Below are 21,196 nucleotides of genomic sequence, written 5' to 3' on the forward strand. Positions count from 1 at the left end.
CTTTGTTGTTTGGTTTCTTTTAATTCCTGTCTTTCTCTTCCCCACCCCCTTATTTTTTTCTTACAGGTTGTCTGGAGAAAGCTGGGTGATGCTGCGAGTTCCAAACCCTCCATCAGGCAACATCTGTCAGGAAACCAGTTCAAGGGTCCCTTGTAGAAACAGTGCTCCGGTGACTGGAAGTGATGAATTCTGTGAAGGCTAAAGAGGCAGAGCTCAGTGTTTCTGGCTGCCTGTTCTTTGGGAGCTGGGGTTGAGTTTTTTTCAGGGTTTCCTTTTTTCTTTTTTTTTTCTTTTTGTAACAATAGTGTAAATATGGCAGCTAAAGGCCTGATTTTCAGGCTCTGGTGCTCTGGAACTACTGTTCAATGGGTAACCATCCAATAATGCCAGACTTGCATAATTTGTATTGTAGTTCAAACCTGCTTTGTTGTAATGGTCTGTTTGTAGAATTAACTAACTCAAGAGAATTTCTAAGAGGAACAAGAAGAACCCTTAACCTGCGGAAAAGTCACTGTTTGTATCACTCCTGTCCAAGCGCTTGTCAGAGATGCATAGCTGGGTTAGCAGCTCCAGGCAGCACCTTCCAAGGAAAATGCAAGTCAAATTCATTGGCTTACTGCCTGTCAAGTTCATGAGCTGCTAACACTTTTTTTGGAGGTCCTTATTTTGAAGAATGACATGCAACCGTTTCCACAAGGTTCTGTGTAAAATACTGAGTGGCAAGCTAAAAATACTTGTACCACCCTACATTGTATGGTGGTGCTCATCACACAAGCGTGCAGAAAGGCTTGAGATTCTGCATCAGCTGTTAATGAACTATTTTTCTTGAACAAATGACACAAGATTTCTGCAGTTGTAATGTGAATGAAGTCACTTAGCCACACACCAGTATTTCCTACAAATACAGCAACACTTTTCCTGTAAAACTTTCACTACAAAATAATTCAGCAGAAACTGCCATTCTAGCAGTACTTATGGCTTTCACAGGATCTTCAAGAGCAGCTCATCTTTCACATAAGGAAGATTTGGGTGGGGTTTTTGTAATGTTCTTGCCGGATCCCTCACCTATACTGGTCCTGTGTAAGGTAACCAAACAACAACCTTGCAGAGCTGAATAAAAACTCCATAAACACAGGCTGTTGGGTGAGACTACTTCCTGCCATTCAAGCTTTATTTTTGTTAATGAACCAAAACAAGTGAGTCTTTCCTCTTTCAAATGGTTGTATATTAAACAATGGGACTTATATTTTGCTATTGTGGAGTAGCTGCCTGTGTAGTTGTATGAATTTGACTCCCTCCTTTTCCAAGTTGTCACAGCAGCTGTCCCTGTATTTCATTAGATGTTCTTTCCCAATAGTCCAGGGAAGCGGGGCTTCATTATTAGAACTCATTTCTGTAAAAAAGTTTTGAACACAGGCATGTGAAAAGATCAAAGCCGCCTCTTCAAAAGTTGCATCAATTTTAGTGATTAGTTTGAAGATGTAATGACCTCAAACACCATTACTTTCTTTTGGTTCTCAGTAAGAATCAGTCACAGCTACAGACAGCTGAATAGGTTCTTCCTCTTAAATATTTGTTCTACCAGTTGAGTTCTTGACTTGTGGTATTGTATTTACGAGGAGCACCGATACAATACCAAGGAGCCCATGCTGCAACATATGAAAGGTAATTGGTCCCATGGTGTACAGAAATTAGCTGCCTGGGTGAAGAATTTGCAGTGTCAAGAGCCGAAACCTGTAACCAGTAAAAAAATAGAGAAGAAATACAACCGAAATCCACAGTAACCTGTAAGAGTAGGCACCACTTCATTATTCATTGCAGAAATAAAAATATAACAGTCGAGTAGGTTATTTAAAAACAACCAACCAAGAACCACCCCCAAAACACAAGCACACATTCTCACTCACACACCCACCAGTAGATTATTTCTTACTATTGCTCAGTCAGCAAGCACGGAGCTATCTAGCTCTCTGTCTAATAGTATTTACATCCCATGGAGTCTGGAAAAATCCATTCTGAAGTCTGACTGTCTCCTTTTAAGACACAGCCACTTTAGAGGATTCTGAATTTCCTGCTCTTTGCTTTTTTTTTGACTTCCAGTTTCTAGTCACCATTGATGATTACTTGTCTTTCTGTTTTACGATTTATACCTTGAGATTTCCATACTGGAAACGACAATGTCAACCAGAGGCATTATTCCTCCTTAACATCTATTGTCAAACAGAGGGTTACTTTCATCTATCTGCTTGAAAGCCCATTTTAATTTTGGTGGCATCTAATCACTGGATTAAGCAGAGAATTTAAGTATATTTGGAACAAGGTTAATTTATGCCAGTGAATTTTAACTAAAGCACGGCAGATGTTGCCAGCACTTGGATAGAGTTAACTGTGTTGATGACATGCCTGCTATTTAACGGGTATATTAGGCTAGCAGGTCCTCTCGATAAGTGAAGAGCTATACTAATGAGATTACTGGTCTCACCACCTATGTAATTCCCATTCAAATATTTCCTGCTATCAAATCTCAGTGATTTCAAGAAAAGCTTGTTGTTTCACCTGCAGATCTCACCTACAAGGGAACACAGTGCTGTAGCTGAGGCCAATTAGTACTGCAAATCCTGAAGAGCCAGTTTACAGGGTAGCCAGCAGTGCAGCTGAACAACCTTTATATTCTTAGGGTACTGCCCATTCACTTTTTAAGATTCTATTTGGCAGCATCACTTTCAACGTAAGATGTGCATCACTAATTTTGCAGAACACAACAGTGCTGTACCTTGGGGTGTTACTGTTTGGAGGTTTTTAGGCTTGCTACTCATCATACACGGCTCCATTTGAGATATAAAGTGTCTTCCTGGGGTAAAATGATGCTTTATGGGATGACTTGGGTGTTGAATTTTCAGTTGTCTAAAAAGGTATTTTATATGCATATTTAAATTCACTTACCTACATGCTAAATCTTCAGTGGAAACTACCTGAGGAGCTTTGTACATTAAGTTAGAGGGGAGCATCCCTTGAAATAGTGACCATTAAATTGATATATTTGGCGCAATAGCCCAAGGTAATTTCCTCAAGATTGAAGCCCTGGGTTCTGCAATCCTCTGGCAAAGAAAGCATTCACTGTTTACAAAAGGACTTTGCTTGCTTAAGAAAAGTAAAATCACATCCTTGACTTTTGTTGGAGTGACTGAAGTAAGCAGCATTTTCCTAACAGTTCCTGAAATGCTGCAGTTTAACCAGCTTCAGTTGGCTCTTTGCACCTTGAAAAGACTGCTGAGCACAACCTTGTTTGAGAATGGCACATTTTTATCCAAATACTAGATATTAAAAGAAATCAGTGTTAAAGTGACCTTTATCTTTCTAGAAACTGTGGGGGAAGAGTACTACTGATCTTTTTCAAAGTGCATGACTGTAAAGTGATAAAATTGTATATTTTTCATAATGTGGGAAAAGTCTATTTGTGCTGCTTTAGAAATCAGTTTTAAGTTTGATTTCTGTTAAACCTGTGATCTTACAGCCCTGCTATATTTTCTGTATATGATTTACAAAGAACTGGAAAAGTTAGCACCTGCTGTTGTGTATATAGGAAAATTCTTTAGACCTTAGCACACGTTTTTACCTATTATTGAACCACTCTGGCTTTTTTGGGGAGGGAAAGTAATAGTACAGATTTTTTTGATAATGTGTGTAAAACATTCATTTGAAATATTTTAGTAAAAATGAAGTAAGAGATTGATTGTGATAGTGTATACTTCTAGCTGAATAAAATAAAATACATTCTTTTTAAATAAACTGATGAATAAGATTTGGGAGACCACTGCTGAAATATCTTGCAGTTAAGTACCATAGTTATGAATTCTGAACTAATACGAAAAACCTGGAAATCCACTAAATTCAGAACCAATTTTATTTGGGTAGAGTGAACAAAGTAGTCCCATTTATAACTATGATGTACATCACAGTAGGCTGTTACATTCAGACTTTTACACTTAGAAAATATATATATTATGTACAGGAATTTGCAAATAGGTGTAAACATACAATATTTTAAGATACCAGTACATTCCAAACCAAAACTATCAGCAAGGCAAACACCTCAAAATTATTCCAGTCAGCTAGCATTCAGAATCTCTCTTAAATAAAGCAGCTTTTATGCTTGACATCGTGTTGTTTAATTATTACTAAAAATGAAGTTTCTTATTATAGATCACATATCATGGTATCTGGCTATTTTGATACTCAAAAATAGGCACTGATTTCTAGAAGGAAATTTTCTTCTTACTGATATAATTGAGCCAATATGGCTGGGTTTGCTAGTACAAAGTAATCCAGTGCTGGAATAAGTCAAGACAATTTAAACTTAAGTCAAATGTATAAAGTCAGAATAGATACTGCAAAGCTGATTAAAATCTAGAAGCCTATGTAACTCACCATAAACAATACTGCAAACAGATCAGCTAAATTTTCATTTAATCTCATTTCTTCATCTAAATTATACAGATTACCCTCCTCTTCATCTTTACAATTTAGGTTTTGGCTAGCTACTCCTGCCTAGTCAACATAAAGGTATATCGTGCAAATTACCTCATGCTATCTCATCCATGTAGCACGTCCCAGTCCTGCTACAGGTGGCATACCAGGTGGTGGAATTGGAGGTGGGACAGGTGGCTGTCCACCTGGGGGAACAGTAGGCGGGGGGTAACTAGCTGGTGGCATTCCCAGCCCTGGAGGTGGATGAGGTGGTACTGCATGAGTTGGAGGCAGTCTTGGAGGTGGGAAATTAGGGTTGTATGTAGGTGGAGGAGGATATCCAGGAGTAGGAGGTGGAATATTGGGGGGGGGAAAAGAAGCAGGGGGTGGAGGTGGAACTGGTGGTGGAGGGTTGGGAGGATAGACATGAGGATGATACGGTAGATGAGTTGGTGGTCCATAGGCTGGTGGTAAAGCTCCATATGTTGGTCCTTCTGTTTTCATCATTGACTGAAGACTTTGATAACCCTCCCCTGACATATAAGAATTTGTAGTAGACATCCCTGTAATATAACTGGTGGGGGGTGGAGGCGGGGGACGATGTGGCAGAGGTGGAGGTTGATGTACTGGGGCAGGATGAGCAGGGGGAGGAATCTGGACCTTTGGCATATCTACTGAGTCCACAGTAGTAGATTGCTCTGGTTCTCCCATTGAAACTGAAGTTGTTAAAGGAGGCTTGCGCTCTGGAAAAGAGAAGTTCATTAATTTTTTTGAAGGACAGTGGCAATAACAGCTTCTGAATACTTTGTATTTTAGTTCCAGTTAACATAGCAAAAGAGAATTCAATTCTTTAAGTCTCTGAATGCCATATGTATCCAGTCAGACCTCCTAACATCACTACAAACCAACTAAGCTGCCTAACAAAGCTTCAGGGTCAGCTTTTACCATTCTAAAAGTTAAATTCATCTTCCTTATTACTATTTTTCATAATTTAAATATTGTATAAACAGCAAGATTTAGCAGACTGGATGGATGGAATCACAAAAGTCAGGGGATTCAAGATACCAAAAATGTTTTGATCAGTGCTTCCATCTTTAGTCCAGGCCTCCTTTCTACCTCTTTGATAGTCCAGGAGGTGTCCTGGGATTACCCTCTGCACTTCACCTGCCTCCCAAATTGGGAATATTATTTGAGAACATAGGCCAGAGTCTCAAGTCTTTAACACTCAGTTCTAAACCTGTTTACCAAAAGAAACAAAAAAAGAAAACTGGAGGGTAAGTAGGGAGGATATAAAATCTGATCAGCTTTGTTCCACTGATTAATTTCAGAGAACTCAGTACCTTACACTCCAGAGAAGTTCATAAAAAGGTCAGCATTTTAAAGAATTATACTTGGCCATTTCTGGGAAGAACATGCTTTAAGCTGTCTTCTCTTTAAATATTATCCCCCTCAATGCAGACATTATAAAGTAAGTAATACCCCTAGGATGACTAACTTAATAGCAACCTCTTGTATGGTCAGAATTAGTATTAAAATGGCCAACAAAAAAAAAGGTCTGGGGACATCCTGACATCCATCTTGCTCATATATATGCAACTAAAACAATGTTCTGTAAGAAAAATTACTTGGAAGTAGATATAGGGCAGTCATCTCCAGTGACATACTAGACTGTCAGTGTTTGAGATAAGTCACCTCCTAGAACTTCTATTCATTGGGTCAATATGCATTCTTGGCTTTCACCTGATTTTTCCATAGAGTTGCCCTTTAAAGATTGTTCTGAAAGTGTTTAAGTGCTAACACAATTATATGCTTGTATAAACTAATTGTAAGAGGAAAATTTGAGGTAACAAGGGAAATAAATTCATTACCTGCCTAAACAGGATTTACCTTATCTAAGCAGTCATAATTTTAGCAGCAGAATTGTCCCCTAGGACAGTGACATAGTTAAATCACTCAAGCTGAGTATGCTGGGTGTTGTACATGTGATTTCAATGACTTCTAGCTCCTGAATTACAGCAGGCATTAATTCCCCCATTTGCTCATTTTCAGAACCATTCTGGATGCAAGATGTATATTCAAGATTTAACAACTGATGGAATAATGAATGTGGTATTTAGAAAAAACCCTTCATTCCTAATTACATTGGAATAACTGGGGAAAAGTCTTCCTGTATTTCAGAGCACTGCTTTTCTCTCTTGTACTTCACTGTTACGAGCTGTCATCTTCCAGCTACATTATGGACTATGGTCTGTAAAATATTTATGTCATATTTAAGGGTCACTGGAAGGACAGCTAATGCATCACAGTACAGTTTATTTTGCAAACATAAGGCATGTCTGCAGTGTTAATGTTCTCTGGCAGATAAAAGTCCTCTTCTGATGCACAGGAAAGAACGTATTCTCCTTATTTTTTAGAAGTTACAAACCTGCAGAACTCCAGTACTACAGATGTAGAGGAATACTGATGTACTGAGGACTTCTATTGGGCAGCTGGAAGCTGCTCTAGTAATCCAATATGACATCTGCCCTTTTTTTTTGAGATCATAAGTCCCTTTTTGCCTCCTATTGACAATTAGTTTTAGTCTTCTAGGCCTTTAATAGTAGCAGCTTTGTTTTGCCCCTGTCCACCTAGTATAGTCTTGCTTCCATTGCAAGTATTTTCCTTCTGTCTGGAAAAGCCCATGCAACTGCGATGAAATTCCCTCCGGAGCTTATTGACCTTATATTTTAACTTTCCAAGCTGATTAATCAGGGCAACAAACCCCTGCCCCCCACACTGTTATCTAACAGCACCTGAATGAAAAGAAAGGCAATTAACAACAAGAGTAAACATGTTTAAGAAAATAAAAGCTTACCTGGAGGTGGATGTGCAGGAGGTATTGGTGGATGTGAAGTTTCAATTTTAGGAATTTTAGATGGTGGCGGTGGTTCTAAAAAACATTTGTTAGTTCCTAATTCGTTATTGCTCTGTAGTATTTTCCAAATTCCAACTCTGTTCTCATGCTAATGATTATCACATCATATTACACTACACAAAAGTAGAATGGAAATCCTATATACTAGGTATGTTTAGTAAAGAAAACTAAAATAAACATATATACATAAAGTGGCATCAAGTATCAAAGTCTTCCAAAAGATCCCGTGCCTACAAGGTCAAATGACTTTGCAACAAGAGACAAACTGTCCCAGTAAGTGAAGATGAGCAAGTATATGTTTTCTAGCCCAAAACTTTAGCTTGTAAATAGTCGAAACATCTCAGAAGAAGCTGAACTATGCTCTAACTTGTCAGAAACCAAACAAAATGGCAATCGCATAGGAGAGAGGAGGGAGAAGAGACAGCTCTCTGGAATCTGCAGAGCTGGAGAGGAAGAAGTGGCAGGCTTACTTAAGAAGTATTCTAGCTATCCTGAAATATTTTGTTCCAAACCAGCAAAATTAAACAAACTCCCCAAAGAAACAAACTAAAGGAGAAGTGACCGCTGCAGGGAATTGGCATTTCTTAAACTAGATTATATATTGATACAAAATGTCTTTTAGTGGCAGTTATGCCAACACTCAGTTACAAATGTTGCTGATTACCAACACGCTTCTGTTCCCGCAGCCCTTCAATGACATGGCACCTGAGTCACCCACAGCTTGCTGAAGAACCACTCACAATGATGCACAGAGTTGCACATTGACAGTCAAGTAGCTTAGCAGGACTTCTAGTGAACAGACTGTATTAAGAAACTCTTGGGGCACAGTTGTACTCAATTTTTTCAAGTTCTGCATTTAGGAACTTTTTAAAAATAGTTATAGTATATATTTAAAGATGCATTATTAGGATCAAAATAGTTTGAGACTGCCACTCCTGTATGCAAAGTGCATGTCAGCAAATGTCTTATTCTGGTTTAAACAGCAAAACGGAAGCAGTACGAATAGAATACTAATATTTACCTGCTGTCTTTGTTTCTTCTTTTGGAGATACAGCCTGTTTGGGGGAAAAAAAAAATTACGACCATTACAATCAGTCTCTTCTGCCAAGTAACAAGTGACAGGACAAGAGGACATGGATCCAAGTTGTGGCAAGAGGTTTTGATTGGATGTTAGGTGAAATTTCACCATGGAAAGGGTGATCAGCTGTTGGAACAGGCTGCCCAGGGAAGGGAAGTGGTTGAATCACCATCCCTGGAGGTATTAAAAAGACATGTAGATGTGGCACTTGGGGAAATAGTTTAGTGGTGGACTTGACAGTGCTGCATTAACAGTTTGAGTCAATGATCTTAAAGCTCTTTTCCTACCTAAATGATTCTACGGTGTCTTTAGACATAGGAAAGACAAACACTGAATGAAATCAAATCACATTGGCAAGGCTCAGCTCAACTGGCAGAACGAAAAGACTGGAAAAATAGCAGGTATTTTAGAGACAGCATTTCCTGCTGTTCTCACTGTGCAGTATTACATCTCATTTAAAGTATTTATCATCCACTGCACATACGTCATGGTCCGGTACACTGCTCAGTGAGCTGAAAACAAGAGACTTGGCCTCTGTTCTCAATTCTGCTTTGACTTGTCACTCAACCTTTGCCAAAATCACTTCAGGGCTTTGTGCTTTATTTATCAGGACAGGAGGGTAGTGAAAGTGTTGCACAGCATAAAACATTTCAGAAGCCTTCAGATGGAAAGCACTGTTTAAAAGCCAAATGTTATGCCAGAAAAGAAAATGTATGCACATTGAGCAAAACCTACAAGACCTCACATCATCCTTTCAATCACAAGTTTTTGGTTGGGTTTAGCTGGCTGTTGTTTTATTGTAGTTTTTTTAAAGAATCTCAGATAGCGGAAGAAGAAAAATCTCTCCAGATTACACAGTCCCATTGAGATGATGACTTGATGGTCTTAGAGAAAAGCAGAACATTTAACTGAAATGTTAAGTACAAATGTATTTAAAATTAATGATAAAGATCAGAAGGGCATAGTACATAGCTTCTTTCAATTAAAAGCTTGTTTTAAGGGACTATTTACTTCTAGTAGCTTTACCTCCATGAACTGTCACTCTGTTTCCTTTACTTTACTTTCCACTGCAAGAATGGACATACATTTCAATTCAACGTGAACAAGAAATTTTCCTTAATTCTGATGGATATTTTCAAAATTTTTGCTTTCAAATTTTTGTCTGCTTGAGGCAACCTTATTTTTAGATGACTTTCATAGTAACTTCAATTTTCAAGACACCTTCCAGATGCTTTCCTGCATTTTAGTGACAATCTTTATCTCCCCAATTTGAACACATAGTTTTAGCTTGATGACTCTCACAGACTTATCTACTGCCTTCATTTTCTTGGGTGGTCTTTTCTTGACTTTCTAGCACTAAATTCTTTGCCTGTAAAACTGCATACAAACATCATTTCTCCCTGCACTTTCAAGCAGAAGCAAATTTCCACTACTTACTGGACATTTTCAAAAAATCACTAATTCTGTGAAGTCAGTTGATCACTTCAGGTGACAAGCAATTCAAGTATTGTGCATTTGCTAACACAAAATAACGTTTAAAAAACAACATCATTCAGGCACACCATTAGAGTGGAACAAGCAACAGGAGCCAAATATCTCATGTGACAGAAAAGCAAACATCAGTTTAAACTATATTTATGCTAAAGAAAAACAGAAAGAAAAAAATAGAATCAAACAACAAGACCAAAAACTATAAACATTTAAATCACTTTCCTAGTAATGGCAGCTGCTAAAATAGAGATGAGCATTTGTTTGGTTCTTCTACTGCACTGTGGTTTGTATTGGTCCAGCAAGGACATCCCAGGGTCATAATAAATAATAATAAATAATCAGCATTATTTATTAGCACTCTGATGGCTATTTAGTACTTTCAGCTCAATTCATACCAAAATGGAACTGTTCTTTCACTGCTATTTCTAGTGCAATTTCAAGTTTAATCCAACTAAATAAACTATTTACATCTAATGATTCACCAGTATATTTTTAGTGAAATCAACTGAAAATTCGAGCACTCTTCACCACTAGAGATGTAGAGGATGTGCAGATGCTTCAGACATCTGGTATGGGTCTGTAAGTCATGGGCCAGTGCCTCAGCTGCTTCAAAGTACCTTGGCTCAGTTGAAGGTAACAGAATAAGAGCACATGTAAATTCAAAATCTGGCCTTCAGGAACTAAGTATATTTCTGTTCTGCACAAACCAAAGGAGAAGTCATGCAAAGCTTTATTTATAGAAGAAGGCAAAGATTTTAAGTAAGGTTTATGGTACATGTAACTGAAGAACATTTTAGAAGTACCAAGCAAATCTTTCGAACACCATACATCTTGTTCTCCCAGATTGCTTTCTGGAAAAAGAACAATTTCAGATCACCACATTTGCTTTTCTCAAATTCATTCTATTTGTGCTGCATTCCCACAAAACTCCTGTTGAGCCACCCTTTGCTTTTTATTTGTCGTGTGTGACTACAGTGTACCAGGATTTTTTATCTGTGCTATTTACTTCCTTAATTATTAGGTGATAGACTTCAAACTAATTTCAAGAAAAGGTAAGTTTCTCTGATGGCTTGACCAGAGGCAATTGTTAGAGAACAGATACTATTCATGCAAACAGCATCACTTTTTTCCGTGAGATAGTTCATTAACAAGTAATGGGGCAGTACCAGTAGCACTCTAAAGGCCTTTACATGAATGAATAAGCATTCCCAACAACATAGAATCAGGTGGACACACATAGTAAAAACCAAACTGATATTAATAGTTTCTAATGTGCCAAACTGTCCCAGGCATTTTTGTTGAAGAAAAATAAGAAGAGAGTTCCTTGCCCTACACATCTGACAAATCAAGCAGAATTTGTGCTGATGGCACACAAAGCAGGAAAAGAAATCCAAAATAAAGAGCTCACAGAATTTTCTATCTAATTAACATATGTTACCAGCCTTCTATCCTGAACAGTTTTAAAGTTCAGTGCAACAACTAAAACTTTCAGTGCAGGTGTTTTCCTGCTGTAGGCTACACCTTGGAATTACAAGACCAAGGTTTTACAGGGCTACATTTTTGTCTTTTTTGGAAGGCTGCTATCATGATGATGCTGCACTCTTCCAATTCCATTTCATTCTAGTATTTGCTGCTTTCTCATGGGTTTTGGTTTTGTTTGCTTTTTTGGTTGGTTTGGGTTTTTTTCCTCCCCGATGTCTGTTCTCTAGTTTGGGCACACATTAATTACAAGTTAGAGCAAAAGCTGTAAAAGCTGTACAAAATTTACTTCCTAAATAGACTTGTTCCAAAGATTTTATTTCTGAAAGCACTCATCTTGCTAAGTACACACAAGAAGATTTGGATAACACTTCAGCACTTCTTTTGGATGACAAAAAAACAAATTTAAAAAAGTGCAGATTAAAGTCTGAAAGTTTCATTTGAACTTGATGACAATGGAAAAGCTCTCAGAGTACTTGTGATACTATCTAACTGGTAATATACCTTCTTATTTTCAATTTTGAGGTGATGACATCGATAAAATGAGACTTTATGATGATCATAGGCTTCTTCTGTTATTATTCTGAAACATTATTCTTAAGAATTTTGACATACTTTTATTTTAGAAGCCATCATTCCCATAACATTTGCAATCAAAAAGTAAAATAATGTATTCATCCTCATTGTGCACATCTCTACATTCAGGTGTGGCACAAGAAACATTCCCTAAACCAAGCCTGCTTAACAGAGAAAACAATGAAGTTTGATAGCACAGAACCACAAACACTGAGAACCTTAATAGCTCATGTTGACTTAAACATTTCTTCATCGGTTTTGCCTCAAGTGGAATAAGAATGTGATATGCCAAAACTGTAAAAGCTATTCTGCATTAACATATTAACATATTTGCAATACAACCAATGAATATCCACCATATAAAATTAATTATGAGGCTCATTCTTAAAGCGAACATAAGTTTGCTGCACACTGGCCTTCAAATCAAGTGGGCATCAGATCAGCCTGAAAACAAATTGCAAGTTAAAAGTTCAAGTTCAACTTACTGCTGGTCTTTTAGTCTGTCTAGGAGGACTTGACTGGGGAGAGGGCTTTTTAGATTGCTGTGCTTGTGTTTGTTGCTGCTGCTGCTGTTGTTGCGCTGACTGTTGCGACTCTTTTGGCTGCTGAGTCTGTGATTGCTCTGAACTCTGGGACTGCTGGGACTGCTGTACCGTGGGGGCCTGGGGTGTAGATTGAAGAGATGGTGGCTGCTGTAACTGGTGAGGAGTATGATGAGGCATTTGCTGTTTGCCCTGCGAGTAGAGATCCAGGATCTGATGACAGATATCTTAATAATAAAGAAAAAAAATCCAAAGTGTTATTCCCCTATAATGTTCAAATACACATTTAACACACAATTATCAACTACGCTTTTTACTGGACATCAACTTGGGAAAAATTTGTTGCAAATATTACTGTTACAATGAACATAGATTTGATTTTTTTTCAAACATATTCATTTTCAATTTATACTTCCATTTCTGAGTTTCTTCTGCCTATGCTGAACAACATATGCACACCTTTCAGAAGAACAGTGTCATTACTGTGTAGCTGGAGAGCCAGGTAACCACGTTAACAAGATAGTAATAAAGCAAGACAGCGAGTGAAAGAAGATTACATGTTAAAACACACATGTCTAGTTAGGCCAGTCAAAAAAGTTTCAGGAAATTAAGAAAAGGACTTACACCAAATTCTTCTTCCCACATGTTAGAAGCTAAAGCTCTGTAAGAAAACATGTAGGACCAACTGATAACCAGGTGCAAGAACAGCACTCAAGGAAAAGAAAAAAAGCCAAATGAGCTCTTCCCATGAGCATTCACTATTGCAGTAGTGGCAGAAACCAGAAAAATTCTCACTCTACAACCCTCTTTGACAAGGACTCAGGCAAGAGGATCTATCTGAAACTGAAGGAACTTGGAAAAAAGCTGCGGTAAAGTCAATGCAAGCAGCCATGTATGAAATCAGAACTGTAAGGTATTAATCTAATTTTAAGAGCAACAAAGGCTAAAGCATTTGAACAATAACACATAGTGTTTCACTTAAAAGTTCCTTAAAACCCAATGCCAGATTGTGACAACCATAAATTTTAAAAGAATATTTCTAAAGCAATTTATGGAACTTCTAGAAGCATGCTCAGCCTGGCCCTTGCAAGTAAATAAAAACTTTAATGAAGAAAACGAGGGGTTACATTAGCACAATTTCCTTAACAAGAGTCAAGAAAGGTCTTGCTTTATTTTATGAACTTTCTGGGGTTCTTTCCCTCAAGCGGACAAGTTTAAGATAGCTGTATTGATAAAAAAGATCCATAATACATCCCTTACCAGAATTCACCACCCATAATCTGTTCCTCAGTCATGGTACACCACAAAAAAACCCCTAACCTACATAATTTGGTCAGAGGTCAATTATCAATAAGAAAACCATTGGAAACTAGGCTCCATTGGTTCCAGTGTTTTTAGGGACACATTTAAAATCGGGTAAAAAGAATCATTAAAAAATTGAAAACATACCATGGCAATTTAGGTTAATTAGCTATGTTATAAACTAAACAAATTGTAAAGCAAATATTGACCAGAAGACTAATCATGATGAGTAAATAAGCTTCTAGATCATGTCAGTCTAGTTCAATTTAAAACTTGCTTAAGGCATAGTACATATGACCTGAGTTAAATATTCAGCACATAATTATTTAGACTAAAACTTAGATAAAAAGCAATTTGCATTTACTTATGACCTAACTCACACAGTTAAAAGAAATGCACCTCACAGTTTTCATACCTTCCAAAACATCAACAGGAACATCTTGGACAAACTGCTCCCACCATCGTCTGTACATCGGTTTTGATGTCCATTCCTGTATTTCAAACTTGCACAAACGGCCAGCTAAGTACATAACTGCAACAGCTATGATCTCGGGCTCCCACTGCAGGGACAGCGTCGTGCAGAGACTGGAATATAAAATAAACCAAAACAAAACACAATCCTGAAGCCCAAATGTCAAAGTACAAGACTCTGATGTACCACAGCTAGAATTAACAGCATATAAAACCCCTACCACACCTTTAACATCTCAGGCAATGTTAATTAAGAGCCTTATTAAATAGAAAAATTTACAAAAGTAAACTGTTTCTGTGCTACCGCTATCACGAAAAAAAGGTAATTTTATACAGAGAATCCAAAGAGAAAATGCCTATAAAAGCAACACAATACACAGGAACATCAAGTTTGGGGTTTAAAACCAGAAAACATAACACCATGAGGGAAAAGACAGCATTATATTCCCGCATTATATTCCAGGTATGGGCAACTACATCCTCACCTGCAGTGTTCATTAAATATGTGTTCATGTTTGTTCCTACAAAAGTGTGCTGTCACTGCATTGCACTGGTTAGGCAATGCTACCCACACTGGATTTTAGTTTCCAACTGTTTGTCAATAAAATGTAAACAAGTACCAAAAAACACCCCAACACCCACAGAACAGCCAAAGTGAACTTGTAAAGCAACTTGTCAAGCACAACACAAGTTTTAGATCAAGCTGCAAAAGGGTATCTCTTGAATAGCCTTTGTTAAAGCTAATGCTAAAATAACTGATATTGGTATTATAGATATTAACTGAGTAAGTTTCTGTCATAATCAAAGTTACTATTTCCTGATATCTATTCTAAATTGTGAAACACTTTTTGTCTCTTTTCCCTTTTTTCTTTCTTTTTTCTCCACAGATTCTGTAACATATGATCTACTTAAAGAATTTTAGATCCAGCTAGCCAGCTGAGTTTTTGTGAATTCACTGTGGCTCTGTTAAGAACAGAAATCCCTATTCTAAAGGCCTGTAGCACAAAGTACAGAATTATTTTCCCAGGATCCTAGAAAACAAGTAAACTTCTAATACGGTGCTTATTAAGAAAACACAATACAGCCTCTTCAGAACAGAAATAAGTATTATGCATTATTTGGAACAATCCCTCCAACTTCATACAAGTGTTTTCCTGAAGTGCATTTTCTTTAATTATTATTTCTTTTAAATTATTAAACACCATCTAATTCCAAGTACAATAGTGACCAGACTTTGCTGGATACATTAGTTTTCCCTGAAAAATGCAACAGTGACAGTCATGGCGCAATTTTGGTTCCACCTGTAATATCTATCATCACCTGCAAGACTGACAGCAGTTGAAGCAAACAATTCTTGAGATCCACATCAATTTTCAAGTTAGTTTGGAGAATTTAGGTGGTATCTACAGAATATGAACCCACACAGGGCTAACTCAAACCAGGCGTATGAATTAAAATGCACCTCTTTTTTTATGACGTTCTACTGCTGTAGGCGTAACTGAAAGCAGTGTATTTACCATTTCTGAGCAGCCAAGCTACTTACACATTTTCTTAAGAGTTTGCTGTGGGAATGAAAAATTACATTTAAGCATCCTTGGTGAACTAAGTTGCCCAGGTCTGTGGAATGCTCCTATAAAAAACTAAAGTGTGTCAAGTTGTTTTGGTTGGATTTTTTCAACAGCACACTATGCACCAGAAGTGCTTCTACACTCACTCCTGTTAATTGATGCAGTCCCTGTATTACAAATTCATTAGTCAAGGAACTGTAAATCTAGTGCTAAGAACTGTATTCCTTATTGAATTTAATGGCTACTTAACTATTACCAAAATACCACATTAAAAATATATTGATCAACATGATGGAATTGAAAATTTACTTTTTTTTTCCGAATGTGCCACGTGTATCAGATGGGGCAAGAAGTCAGTTTCTATCCTGGAAATCCAGAACTTGCTTTGGCCCTTTCAAACATTAACTTTTTTTTTTAAATACAGCACTAAATCATTACCACAAAATTGCAAAGGTCTTAATAGTCCACTTCTATGCTCATTCCAGATTCTGTGCTTAATGGAACTATCATAGTAATGATGGAAGGAAAAGCCAATGAAACCAATAAAGAAAACTGTAACAAGCAGAAAACAAATAACAAACTTCTGCCAAAGAAATATCGAATCCAAAACCAAAGTAAGCAACAGTAACTATTTCACTTTCAAAAGGTTCCCTAGAATATCTTACCTGTCATTGACAAATGTCCACGCCATTTGAACGAGCTTTTGAATTTTATTTTTGTCACCTGAAAAAGAATCAGAAAAATTTAAAGAAATAAAATTAGGAGGGAAAACTAGTTTGAAATAGAATATACTTGCACTGTTAATGGAAATTAAGTTGTGAAAAATAGTAACAGGCATTACTTGCTCACTCTGCAATATTTTTACCTTTAAGTTGTTTGGCATATTTGAGAAGAAATTGGTATGGATGTTCCACTTGCAAATCAAACTTTATTGTTTGTAGCAAAATTCTTTCAAGGACCATCACTTCTTCCTAGAGAATGTTACAAGGTAACCACAATATTATTCCTTCTTTTACTCACAGATATTTTACACGACTATAAAGCATCACCACACAGCACCTCCAGGCAACCACATCTGTCTGCTTTTGCTTTATTAGGGTTTGTCTCCAAGAAAAACAGGAATCTCTCCAACTCAAACCATTATTTTAAATCCAGATACCTTTTCTTTACATTTATTTCAGTGAGGACACGGGATGTGGTGTTTAAAACTCATTTTCCTTCACAGAGGAATGAACTGAACCAGACACAGCATGGACATGCCAAATACACAAAATTACAACAAAAGTGCAAGATCTCATCACGCTTTTCTCCTGAGTTTCAAAAACTTCTCCTATTTATAATATGGAAATAGTGTGAGAAGCATAGTTTTGCTAAGTCAATACTCTAAACAGGAAACTTCTCAATACTTCTTAAGATCCAGTTCTCTTAATTAAGATTTGTTAGTAATTGCTTCCCATTGAGATTGTCAAATATTATTTATGTCTTGGTGACGCTTCTTGCTGACTGAAATTATTCAAATTTACTTTAATGTCCAAAATAACATCAGAATTTAAATTAAATAAAATGCAAACTTTCTATTAAAATAATTATTGCAGTAAGCTCCCGAAGCTACTTGTACTAGGAATAATTACTTTCATAGCTACCCATCAGATTACCCAGCAGAGACATAAATGCATGCTGAATATCTAATTTAATTTAGAACAACTGAAAATCAGCCAGTGCTCTGAAGACTGTACGTCAGTTGGCTGCACTGCAACAGGATGAAACCAATTTCAACATGAGTATTTTTACCTTTGGGTCATCTCCAAACTGCCCAAACTGTACATCATTTAGCAAACTACGAGCTGTTTTAATTATGTCTTTACATTTCTTAGGTGTTTCTTCAACCTTTCCAGCTAGAAAGAGACAGCAGGCTCCTGTCACCTGAAAAAAGGAAAGTGCTTTTAAAAGGTTGCCAGCATGTAGATATGCAATATAGTGTAGCATTGTAAAAGCACTGCCAGTTTTCATTAACAGTTCTCCCAGGAAAGACTTAATGAGCATATTAATTTCTAATTTTAAAGTGGTGTTAATTTAAACTCAAAGGAAAAATACAGAATTTGGAGGACTGTCCATTTCACACAACTTCATTTCAAGGCCAGAAACCCAAAACACAATTTGTCCTGGTTCAGCATTGTTTGTTAAGCACTTTTAGATGCTATTACACTTCTTTTTTTCTTTCAGCCAGTACAGAAGCACCAGCATTACAGCTGTTACTGTTTCTAAAGAACAGTATCAGCAAGACATAACTGCAATGTCAATATGCTTTATGTGTAAACAGAAGTTTGTAAACAAGCAAGAACAGTGTATTTTAAGCTGTAATGGTTGAAGGACAATATGGTGATTTCCCATCATTCAGAGTGGTGGACAGAATTAGTGCCCAAGTGACTAATTTCAAACAGTCCATCCCTAGTGCAATCACTGAATTAAGTCATTAATATTCTAAATACTTACATATCTTGGAAACTGTTTGAAGGAATGAAACATATAAAACCGATGGAAATAAATTATTCCAGTTGCTAAAGTATCATAATGTCTGTGGTGCAGAATAAGGACTTTCAAACAGGACATAAATTCAAAACCAAACATGCACGAAAGATTCTGCTTTATCAAGTATCTCAAGTAATTGGTTGTTCAGTGACCAGTCAGAAAACACTGCAAGTGCAACAGGAGCGTAAGGAAAAAAGAGCCACAACCCCTCTCAAAGCTGTGTAAATACTGATTTAGCCCAGATGCAGCTGATACCTAAAGCATTTACTGGAGGTGTGCAAAGTCCCACTATGTTTACAGGAGCACCCACACAAGGTCATTCTCGTGTTACAAAATACCTGTTTCAGAGAAGGTCAAAAACAGCAAGAGGTATATGAAGGAACAGAACAATTATCGCCTAACATCAAAGAGTTATCCTTAATTGGCAAGTCTGTATCATCTGACTTCTCTATTGCCAAATGGTTCAGTTGTAACCCTGTTTATCCAATGAATGGGTAAAAATTGTGTAGGAAAACATTACATCCAAAAGTAAGTAAATACAAAAATTTTCTGATAAATGATTAAGAAATACTTGAACAGCTAACCAAGCACATGGTGCATTTTACTCTGGAAACTCAGCATTCATACAAACCACTTCATACCAACGTCAGTTTAAAGGATACAGCCCTAAACGCGTTCCCACATCGAATATGAATCTGGCCCCTTCCCTGCGGTATCGCGCCTCCGTAGCTGGATCAAGCCCTTCTAGCTGGGATGGGGTATGTGCCAAATCTTTCTTATCCCAGTACCAGCATGGCTTTGTATGGTCCAGGTTTGCCAAGTTTACAGAAGGGCTGGAATTTTCTTTATTCTCCTTCATTTATTAAAACAGAATTGTCCTTGCTTTTTAAGTTTTCAAAAATGGAGTCTCCAGAGAGCCGTTTGAGGACCTGTAAGAAAAGACAAAAGGATATTTTAAAAAATTGAGAGCATTAGCCCCCCCATCTCCTACTCAAAAGAGTGAAGAGGAGTAGTCTTTAACCTTGCCCATTGGAAAGGACAAGTATTAAATGACCTTACCCTTATCCTCCTCATACACATCGCAAATACAATCAAAGAAATAGCCATAATAAAGAATAATAATACAGAAACTTCAAGAATGCACCATCAACAATATCTGCTGCTTCTCAGTAGAACAACTGCCACCTACTTTGTCCATAAAAATAGGACACAAACCAATTCAGCAACAGCAGCAGCAAGATTTGAAAAATTGGGGGGATCAAGTCACTGGCGGTAACTGAGAAGCCCACGGATGAGATGAGTCTGAATGTCCATTTAAATACCAAGATAAAGCCAAACGATGTGTCTGTAGAGTAAGACAACATCTGAAATCAGCCCCAAAACAAGGCAGTTGATTGCACTCCCACAGTGCCACTTGCCCATGCTCACCAGCACATGCTCAGATCATAAAGCTCTGCAGCCGCTTTCTGGTGTTTGAATTATGACCAATGTTCAGCCACGCCTCAATTTAGAGGCAGAATGAAGATTGGCTGCCTTTATTTCTCTCACACACAAACCCACTCTTTCTGTAATTAAACGAATTATAGATACTATGTACAAATTACTGCAGTCACCTGCAAAGGTTTGCATAACAAATAAAGATCAACGTATGATGCAATATATTCGCTCTAAGCTAAACAGTCAGAGGAAGACCCAAACACAAAACTCTTAAAATGAAGTTGTTACTTTTCCAGATGCTTCTCTTCTGAAAACGGAAGAGAGATCACGTGAACGGCCAGAAAAACGATGCTACAACCAGCACCTCGCTCAACTTTAAGAAGTTTCTTTTCTTCAGAATAGAGGAAGTTGTCTTTGCCCCATCGTGGGTTTGCAAGTCCATTCACAACTCACGGTATCGATCACAGGCAGATCTAAACTCTGTCACCAAAAAAAAGGAAATGGCTACAAAAAACTATTCCCAGAACCAACAAAAGCGCACCGTGCCACGGTCTCACATTGCCATCGTATTTACTAGAAAACTGGTATTTCTTCACAACACCTACGGTTCTTCTTCCTTACAAGGTTTTGCTTCTTAGCATCTAAATAGCTTAAAGATCGATAACCACCGAAAGCGCCCGAGAGGACGAGATCTGCTTCTGTAAGCAGCGAAAGTATTTCCGAATACAGAACTGGGAATGAATTAAAACCATCACCCCGCAAACATCTCAAACGAAACCAATCCACACCGCGACGCCCGGGAAGCACAACGAAAGCTCTTCCCTGCCTTTCTACACACCTCATTGATCCGGCGCGAGGAGCTCCAGAGCCCGATCGCGGCTTTTTTAACACCTCACCTGGGGCCAACCCGCCGACTGCGAGCGCGGCCCCGTCCGCTGCTCAGCCCCTCCCAGACCCGCCCGCCGCACACGGGGCTGCCGGTGCCCGAGAAGCCGCCCGCTCCCCTTCCCGCCCTCCCCGCTCCTTTCTCCAGGTTGCCCCGGCGAAGGCTGTGGCCGTGCGGGCGCCGCGCACTCACAGGGCTGGCGGGGAGCGGGAGCGGCACCGGAGCGCGGAACCTTCTCAGCGACAGCGCGGCCTCCGCGCCCTGCGCGCCGCCATCTTGGGAGCCAGGCCAGGCCGCCCGCTGCGTCATCACGCCGGATAGGCGTCCTCGAGAGGACGGAGCCCTCCGCCAATGAGGAGCGGCGGCCTCCCGGCCCCGCCCAATCACGTCTCCCCCAGCCACCGCCAAGCTGAGGCGGAGCGTGCCTCGGAATGAACCAATCAGAGGTAGAAGGGG

The 21,196-nt window shown here is 38.3% G+C and overlaps 2 protein-coding genes across 7 annotated transcripts in view; one reads left to right on the forward strand and one right to left on the reverse strand.

Moving 5' to 3' along the window:
• CCDC85C (coiled-coil domain containing 85C) overlaps window positions 1-3,802 on the forward strand; it is a 111,037-nt gene extending 107,235 nt beyond the window's left edge. The window contains exon 6 of the mRNA XM_071557556.1: window positions 67-3,802. Within this exon, the coding sequence (XP_071413657.1) occupies window positions 67-156 (90 nt within the window). The 3' untranslated portion in view covers window positions 157-3,802. The remainder of the gene's footprint in view (window positions 1-66) is intronic.
• CCNK (cyclin K) lies at window positions 1,004-21,069 on the reverse strand. 6 transcript variants are annotated; one of them, XM_071557555.1, is made up of 12 exons: window positions 20,933-21,069; window positions 19,080-19,346; window positions 18,382-18,463; window positions 17,680-17,811; window positions 16,754-16,859; window positions 16,554-16,611; window positions 14,265-14,434; window positions 12,491-12,774; window positions 8,403-8,436; window positions 7,322-7,396; window positions 4,582-5,210; window positions 1,004-1,734 (listed from the first exon to the last, which is right to left on the reverse strand). In XM_071557555.1, exons 2-11 carry the CDS (start codon window positions 19,274-19,276, stop codon window positions 4,588-4,590), a joined length of 1,761 nt encoding a protein of 586 aa, XP_071413656.1. In that variant the 5' UTR covers window positions 19,277-19,346; window positions 20,933-21,069; the 3' UTR covers window positions 1,004-1,734; window positions 4,582-4,587. The 6 variants fall into 6 exon arrangements, with proteins under 6 accessions (XP_071413656.1, XP_071413652.1, XP_071413654.1 ...); XM_071557551.1 differs by lacking the exon at window positions 1,004-1,734 and adding an exon at window positions 20,219-20,334 and having other exon boundaries at window positions 3,882-5,210; XM_071557553.1 differs by lacking the exons at window positions 1,004-1,734; window positions 20,933-21,069 and adding exons at window positions 20,219-20,334; window positions 20,693-20,737 and having other exon boundaries at window positions 3,882-5,210.
• Window positions 21,070-21,196: the final 127 nt, after the last annotated feature.

This window comes from Pithys albifrons, chromosome 6, assembly GCF_047495875.1.
Source record: "Pithys albifrons albifrons isolate INPA30051 chromosome 6, PitAlb_v1, whole genome shotgun sequence".
NCBI lineage: Eukaryota > Metazoa > Chordata > Aves > Passeriformes > Thamnophilidae > Pithys > Pithys albifrons.

What these genes read in the sequence shown, in the direction of transcription:
- CCNK (XM_071557555.1), bottom strand. Translation starts at nt 19,276, where the DNA reads ATGAAGGAGAATAAAGAAAATTCCAGCCCTTCTGTAAACTTGGCAAAC. An exon ending in AGTTTGGAGATGACCCAAAG is followed by an intron (nt 16,860 to 17,679) that starts GTAAAAATACTC and finishes AACATTCTCTAG; the next exon opens with GAAGAAGTGATGGTCCTTGA. An exon ending in AGAAGAAACAAAGACAGCAG is followed by an intron (nt 7,397 to 8,402) that starts GTAAATATTAGT and finishes AATGTTTTTTAG; the next exon opens with AACCACCGCCACCATCTAAA.